Raw genomic sequence first — 7,970 nt, forward strand, 5'->3', positions numbered from 1 at the left:
CTCGGTGGATGGGAGGCCGCCGTTCCAGTTTTATTCTGGAAAACACAACCAGTGCAGTTCCTACAGCTCACCCCGTTACCAGATACTGTGGACGCTACCACGCACCCCCGGACTCCCCCTCCCGTGCGGGTCCCATTTCCCATCGGAGTTCGCGAATTTACCATCCCTCGCCCGGCCCGCTGCCACATTAGCTGCCAACTGACTTTCCTTTGTCTGCTTCTCAATACTTAATTTATATACTGTGACGTGTTATATCCCTAAACTCAAATCTTCGCCACATTGACTCTCAAAAGCTTCGAACGGCTCCCCAACTTACAGGTCCATTCTTCCGTGTGGTGCTCCGCCGTCTCTATGACCCCCATTTCTAGTCTTATCTTCTTCTACATTTTCAAGAACCCATCCTTGTAGTCACTTGTACACAAATCAACTGTTATACCTCCCGGCTGGGCCTCATTCTGTGCCCTCAGAACAAAATCTGTCTCCTGTGTCTTTTTTCCTTCCCCTCCTCTCCCATCTTCAAGGCTTGGTGCGAACTCCTTCGCAAGGCCCTTGGGGTCCGTCTAGCCAGGTGGGGTTCAACTAGCCAGGCGGGGTTCGTCACCCTTTCATCTTTACCCCCAGACCATTGGCCTTGTGACACTTTCGTGCCTTTTATTTTATTCTCTCTTACCTCAGTGGTTGTGTCTGTCTCCGTGAAAGAAAACCCGTTAAAGAAAAAAATTATTCGTGACCTTTGTTAGAGTGCGCATGGTCAGGAAGACTTTATTCAGGGGCGGGGGGCTGTCGTGATGGGTGCGAGGAGCCCCGCAATGGGGTCTAGTTAGGCGGGAAAGATTGGGCTCAGCTCCAAGTACGGCATGGGAAAGTGGGAGTTTGTAGACAAAAACAGGGTGGGGGCGGCGGGTGGAAAATCACCAAGAGGAAACATCAGGAGTAAAGGGGATTCCGACCAAACCAGCCAAATAGGAATCTTGTGGAAGGCGGCCAGGTGATCAGACATCACCTGGAGGATGGTGGGGGATGAGAAACCTGGTTAGATATCAAGGGTGATCATTATGGAGGACGGGGATTCTAGCTAAACTAAGGTAGTAAGATTCCTGCTAAAAAAACGACAATGCAGAGACAGACACGTATGTGAGTCCAAAAGTTGAGGCGTCGTTGAAAGAGTCGGGGGGAGCCTAAGTGGAGTTTGGTCAATGAGAGAATCCCGGCGACTCCTGCATGAAGTTGTGCCTTTCTTGAAGGTATTACAGACAAGACCATGACTTATTTATAGCTACACCAAACACTGCCTAATTCAGTGCTTTGGTCATAGTTTGCTTTTTTTTTTTTCTCACCAAATATTTGTTGAATGATTAAACAAACAAACAAATAAGAAAGATCGGCCAGAATAAGTTGTCCAGTAACAAGGGACTTCTTTCTTGAGGGTAGCATCATGCTTCATTGCTCTTAGAATTGATTAATATCAATCTGTATGCCGACAAATAATACTGTCTCCTTTCTTTTTATGTACTGCATATGGTTACTTAAAACAACACTCACTGTGTATATGTACACATACAGAGTATATATATGTATGGTGTATATGTATGTTACATATATATATACGTATACATGTATATATAGTGTGTATGTGTGTGTGTCTCATGCTTTGTGTGTTTCTTGTTCATTTCTTTTTTTTTTTTTAAATCTCTGGCCTGATAGCTTCAGAACAAGTATACACCATATTTGTACAATCACTTAAAACTCTGACAGAGGCTCCATGGGGAAGGGACAACGGGTTTGGACCACTGGGCCCCCAGTGCCTAGAACAGAACCCAGCAAATAGTAGAAGCGCCGTAAATAGTTGTTCCTGTTAAATGAAAGCTGGTCAGGAATCAAGTCCTGCTCAAAGTCATCTTCCTTTCTATGATTTTGTTTGATCTCATTTTCTCTGTTTATTTTCCAGTTGAAAACGACCCACACTTCATCATTTACCTACCGAAAAATGAAAAGAATGTTTGTTTCAATATTGACTCAGAACCAGGAAAAATCCTCAACCTTGTTTCTGATCCAGAATTAGGTAAAATAAAAAGATACTACATCCGAACGAAACAATGGGATCATTACCATGCTTCACTGTCGCTACCTGGGATTTCTTTCTTTCTTAACTGAATCAAAGTCCCGTATTTTGTAAACCCTGATAATTAGAAATAAATTATAAATATATGCCTAAGTGAACTACAATTGCCAAAAACCTGAGTGTAAACTGGCAGATCTTACTGTAATATAATTAATTTAAACTGCCATAATACATGGTAATAAGGTGAGCATTGCATAGGAAGAAATGTCAAATCCTGAAGCGAAATGGCTCACGGAGGGGGAAAAAAAAACAAACAAACATGTGTTTTTCCATAGGGATTTTGGTCAATGGGCAGCTCACTGGTGCCAAGAAGCCCAAGAATGAAAAACTCAGAACCTATTTTGGAAAACTGGGGTTTTACTTCCAAAGCGAAGACATGAAAATAGAAATCAGCACCGAGACCATCACCCTGAGCCGGGGCTCCCGTACGTCCATCCTGTCCTGGTCTGACACTGCTCGCGTCATTAATCAGAGGCAAGTGTTATCACGTCCGGATTCAGGCCCGCCCTCCACACGACTACGTACATAAATCCAGAGATCCGTGATATAAACTAGAACTTAACATTGTCATTTTAAATATGAAGACGCGCGTTTCAGAAAGGCTTTTGTTACCTACTCCCCCGTTCCTGGCAACAGGGTCCACATCTTTTGGTCACTGTGTGTCTCAGTGCCAGCCTACGGCCAGGCATGTCGTAGGTATGCAGTAAATACGTGTTAGAAAAGTGAATGAATCCATCAAAACTCCACGGCCGACTCTGTGTCAGACTGTGCCCAGAAACACAATGATTGTATCTTAGGAGTAATATTTTCCCATTATTATCTGTTAATTGTTTTAATTTTAATTTTAGAGAGAGCATGAGCAGGAGGACAGCAGAGAGAGAGAGAGAGAGAGAGAGAGAGAGAATCTTAAGCAGGCTCCAGGCTCAGTGGGGAGTCCAACGCAGGGCTTGATCTCACCCCACTGGGATCATGACCTGAGCCAAAATCAAGAGTCGGATGCTCAACCAACTGAGCCTCCCAGGCACCCCCCTGCTAATTGTTTTTATACAAACATATAAATTGACAGAATTCCAGAGCCGGGAGTGAAAACAACATTCTGTGGCAAAAATGTTGTGAAGGACTTAGACCACTAGTGAGATTGTCCAGGGAGGGGTGGCCAGCTCGTGTCCGGGGTGGGAGGAATGGCGTCCTGAACAGTTGTTCTAGAAATGTTGACTCCATTTTGGCTTTCACACCAGGGTGCTTGTCTCTGTGAAGAAAGAGCAAACTGTGACCATCACCCTGAATAAAGACATGTCCTTCTCTGTTTTACTCCATCGGGTTTGGAAGAAGCATCCGATCAACGTAGACTTTCTGGGGATCTACATTCCCCCACAAACAAGTTTTCACCTAAAGCACACGGACTAATAGGTATGGTGTCCATCGACCATCAGGCAAAGTGGGGGGCCCCCTCTTGGTCTCGAGCAACTTTGGAGGTTAGAACTCGGACAGTGACAGGTGTGGACTCAAAAGACGGGTTGGAGCCATACTCTGTGCCCAGGGCTTGATTTGTAGAGGTGACTGAGCGAGGACGCAAAGGGGCCAATGCCATCGATGGAAACGTTTACCATCGCTCACGGTCTCCCCCTGGAAACGAGAGGCAGGGCTCGCCTCGCAGGGCCGCAGAGGAAGGCCAAGTTTTCATCAGGGAGCTAACGTGCAGGGCAAGGCCAGAGCCTCTATGGTGTTTCTGTGCAAAGATAAGACAGAGGAGGGGAGTTCTGGGTTGGCTAGCTTGAGTAATGTAGGTGGGCTTTGGGGTCCAGGGTGGTCTCTACTTACCTGGCACCTGGGCCTGGAATGATTCCATCTGGGCTGTGCAGGCCAGCTAGCGGAGGTCTAGCTCTGGGTGGTTAGCTTGCACACGGCAGGCATGCTCCTGTCTGAGTCCTTTGCGGTCTTTCAGAATTGGGTAGGGAGGGGGCGGTCTCTCCCAGCCAGTCAGGGTTTTAAGATGTCAAATCATAATATACAGAAAGTAACAAACACGATTAATACAACCCTACGTTGCAGGGTAGGGTGACTGGGTTGTGCTACAGCCAAGACCATTTGCTGGTGCGGGTAATCCCAGACGCGGGATTTCATCATCACTAACTGGGAAAGTTAGAGAAATGCTTTCAATTTTTAAATTCTACATTGAAGATTTTTTTTTTTGTAACTGAAGAGAGGTGAACTTTTTCTTTTTAATGTCTTTTTATTTTGAGAGAGAGAGAGAGCACGTGTGTGAGTTGGGGAGGGACAGAGACAGAGGGAGAGAGAGAATCGCAAGCAGGCCCGTGTTATCAGCGCAAAGCCTGATGCAGGGCTTGATCTTACAAACCATGAGATCATGACATGAGCTGAAATCAGTTGGCTTAACCGAACTGAGCCACCCAGGCACCCCAACCTTCTAAGGAACAGTTCGGTTGAAGCATGTGACTATGACATCACAAACCTTGTTTCTACGATCTGAGCCGTGCTCACAGGTGTTCACCCGCACCCCTAGCCACAGGGCGTTCCACTCCACTTCTCGTCCAGTGGGTCAGCCTCGTGTGTGGGGTGAGCAGCCTGCTTTGCTCTTGGGAAGGACCCATCCCTCCCATCGCTCTGCCTTTTCCCTCTCGGTATGTCTTTCGGCCCCAGAAATTCTAGAGGGAGACCAAAGTGCAGTTTGGATCCAATGATGATGAGGCTGTTGTTTTTGTTTGCCCGTGGGTTCCACGTAAATCAGTCTGGACTTTGTGTCACTAGGCCAGTTCATGCATGAGCCAAAGATCCGGATCTTCAATGAGCGACCAGGGAAGGACCCCGAGAAGCCAGAGGCGAGCATGGAAGTGAAGGGACACAGGTTGATTGTCACCAGGTAGGCCTCGGATGCATATAGCAGCGACCCAGAGCGCTCCTACCGGGGTTAGAACAGAAATGAGCGAAGCAAGAAAAGCTATTTCAAGCGTTACTTATGTCCAACGAAACAGTTCATCAGGGAGAAACACACATGACATCTGTATAAGGCCACTGCAGGGACGCCAGCCTAACTGCAAACAGACCCAGGTAGATAAGGAGGTGCCATAAAATGCCAAGAGAAATGAAGCCATTGGTCTCATCCTCTGCATTACAAGCCCTATGGTCACCAGTTGGCTTACTGAAAAAGCTGATCAAAGAAGGAAATCATAAAAATGCCTGTGAACCACAGTGCTAGAGAATATATACATTTTTTATTTTTTATTTTTCTTTTCTTTTTTTTTTTTTTTTTTTGAGATACAGAGAGAACCTGAGTAGGGGAGAGGGACGGAGGGAGAGAGAAAATCTTAAGCAGACTCCATGCTCCGTGCAGAGCTCAATGCAGGGCTCGATCCCACGACCCTGGGATCATGACCTGAGCCAAAACCAAGAGTCGGACGCTCAACCAACTGAGCCTCCCAGGAGTCCCTGAATGTATAATTTTATGTAAAACTGCAGCCTTCTTCTTGAGTATGAATCTACCAAATGCATTTTTGTGTAGCTTTTCTGACACAAACCATCTCCGCATGCTTTGTTCAAAGTGAGGATTCTATACTTGGAAAGCATCGTGAGTGTTTACATTCTTCTCAATCTTTTAAATTTCTCCCAGTCCTTTACAGCAGTCTCCCCTGTGCCTGTCTGATATCATTTTAAAGCAGGTTTTTTTTGTGGATTTTTTTTGGCCTTTTTTTTTATTATTTTTTTTACAAAGCAATCAACGTTGCTTTATAAGAAATGACTTTCTTTGTCCGCAAATGTCCTTGGCTTCCACATCAGTAAGTGATGACACTGCAGTAATAATTAAGCCATACATACCACCACAAAAATAGATTTTTGAAGTAAAACGACGAGCTCTTGGTGAAGTTTGGCTCACTGGAGACCAGTGAGTGACCCGTGGGCGTCGGTGAGCATGTTTGATAAGGAAATGGCGAGCACAGTAATAAGAGTAAAATAAGTTATCTAGGTTGGTAAACGCACACCTGCTATACTCTAATGACAAAGGTAACTGTCGGGCCTCCGGTTCATCTGTTGGAAGCACCTCGAAACACATAACTGAGACTGAGTTGACGGGGGCTTCGGGGTGGACGGGGTCGTGCGCTTTCATCCGTATTTTAAAGCTCACCAGTGACAATAGGCCACACAGCTTTTTAAATCATCGGCTTCTTTGTCCTGTAAGTGGGAGCATGGATTTCTCAGAAACAGCTGGCATCACCCTTAGATAGAACACTCACCCTCACAGTGAAGATTCATTCAGCAGGGGACGTGTGAGGTGAGCCCACAGCGGCTCAGCATTTGGTTCCCGCTTTCTTTCCACTGGGACGTTAACTTGCACTCTTTCCCGTGCTGGAAAAGTCTAGATATTGGTCAGTCTCCAAAGGGTTATTTGAATTATCTAAGGATGCAGTGCTTATTCTCTGTCCTTCCAACACCAAGCTCGAGAGAATGTTCTGTACAGCTTGGGGAGTGGGGGTAGGTGGGCGTGAGCAGATACGGCACCAGGAGGGGCATGATGAACAGCAAAGATTTGCAGATACGCAAGCTGGCCAAGTCTAACCATACTCACCATTTTCCCCACAGAGGCCTACAGAAGGACTATCGAACAGATCGAGTGTTCGGAACAGAGGTTTCCTGTTGGTTCGTGCATAACAGCGGGAAAGGTTTCATCGACGGACATTACAAGGATTACTTTGTGCCTCAGCTTTATAGCTTTCTCCAAAGGCCTTAAAGATGTGTGGCTTTGGAAATGATACGTATATACGGCCCTTCCCTGCCCCCTTTCCAGTAACCAGATGTCATGGTGGTTTAGAAAACCTGTTAATACAGCCGAGGAAAATAAATACTTTGCAAAGAAGATTCAGGATTTTGTCGAGTTTTCAGATGTTAAGACGCGTTAATCAGGGTCATGCAAAGGAAAAGCTGCTTTGGCCACTCCCGCTGGCATCCAGACGGAGCCCTCAACTTGGCATTTTCTGTGATGATTTCATTATTCTCGAGGGTCTGGTCTTCAGCCCTGTAGGCTGAGTATATTTTGATGCTATCAGGTACGTGGGATGTTCAATTATGAGAAGGTTACTTGGCGAACGTCGAGTAAGAACAGGGGAAGTTGCCTGATCTTGATTGTTTTGCAGCGGCAAAAGCCCTGTCGCCAGTTGCTGGGATAGGCTTGCCTCGGTCCCTGCGATGGCCCAGTGTGGTTGGCCAACATTTCCTCCACAGTGTTGGCCTCAGAGATCCTTTTTAGTCCGTGCAGACTGTGTAAGTCAGGGTGCTCTAGAGAAACAGAACTATGCATATATATATGGGGGGGGGGGTGATTTATACAATAATTTGTTCACATCATTATAAAGGATGGTAGTTTCAAACCTGCAGGATGGGCTGACTGATGGGGCAGGAGATCTGGGGGAAGCCGGTTTTTGTTTGAAGGCCATGAGGCAGGAAAAATCCATGCTGCCGATGAAATCCAAAGGCAGGCAGCTAGAGAATTCCCTCTTACTGGGGGGGGGGGGGGGGCTCATCCTTTTTGTTGTACTCAGGCCTTCAACTGGTTGGATGAGGCCCACTTAGGGAAGCCCACCTGTTTTACTCAGGCTATGACTTAAATGTAAATTTCATCCAAAACCAGCTTCATAGAAACACCCCAAATCGTGTTTGACTAACTCTTTGGGTACCCCATGGCCCAGCCAAGTTGACACCTATAGTAAACCATGACAAGGCCTTAGTTCACTAACCTGTTTCTGTTCTCAAAGCTATCCTCCAGATAAGATATGATACAAATGGGTAGGTGTCTGCTTATTAAATTACGACCTCTCGTAACAGTCCTGCTTCCCTG

General features: G+C 46.1%; 1 protein-coding gene across 1 annotated transcript in view; it reads left to right on the top strand.

Annotated features, from left to right (window-relative positions):
- ITIH2 (inter-alpha-trypsin inhibitor heavy chain 2) overlaps window positions 1-6,994 on the top strand; it is a 49,149-nt gene extending 42,155 nt beyond the window's left edge. Inside the window, 6 exon segments of the mRNA XM_042944820.1 lie at window positions 1,949-2,062; window positions 2,398-2,596; window positions 3,361-3,494; window positions 3,497-3,532; window positions 4,892-5,003; window positions 6,719-6,994. Coding sequence (XP_042800754.1) covers window positions 1,949-2,062; window positions 2,398-2,596; window positions 3,361-3,494; window positions 3,497-3,532; window positions 4,892-5,003; window positions 6,719-6,866 — 743 coding nt within the window. The 3' untranslated portion in view covers window positions 6,867-6,994.
- Window positions 6,995-7,970: the final 976 nt, after the last annotated feature.

Source organism: Panthera leo, chromosome B4 (genome assembly GCF_018350215.1).
Source record: "Panthera leo isolate Ple1 chromosome B4, P.leo_Ple1_pat1.1, whole genome shotgun sequence".
Classification (NCBI taxonomy): domain Eukaryota; kingdom Metazoa; phylum Chordata; class Mammalia; order Carnivora; family Felidae; genus Panthera; species Panthera leo.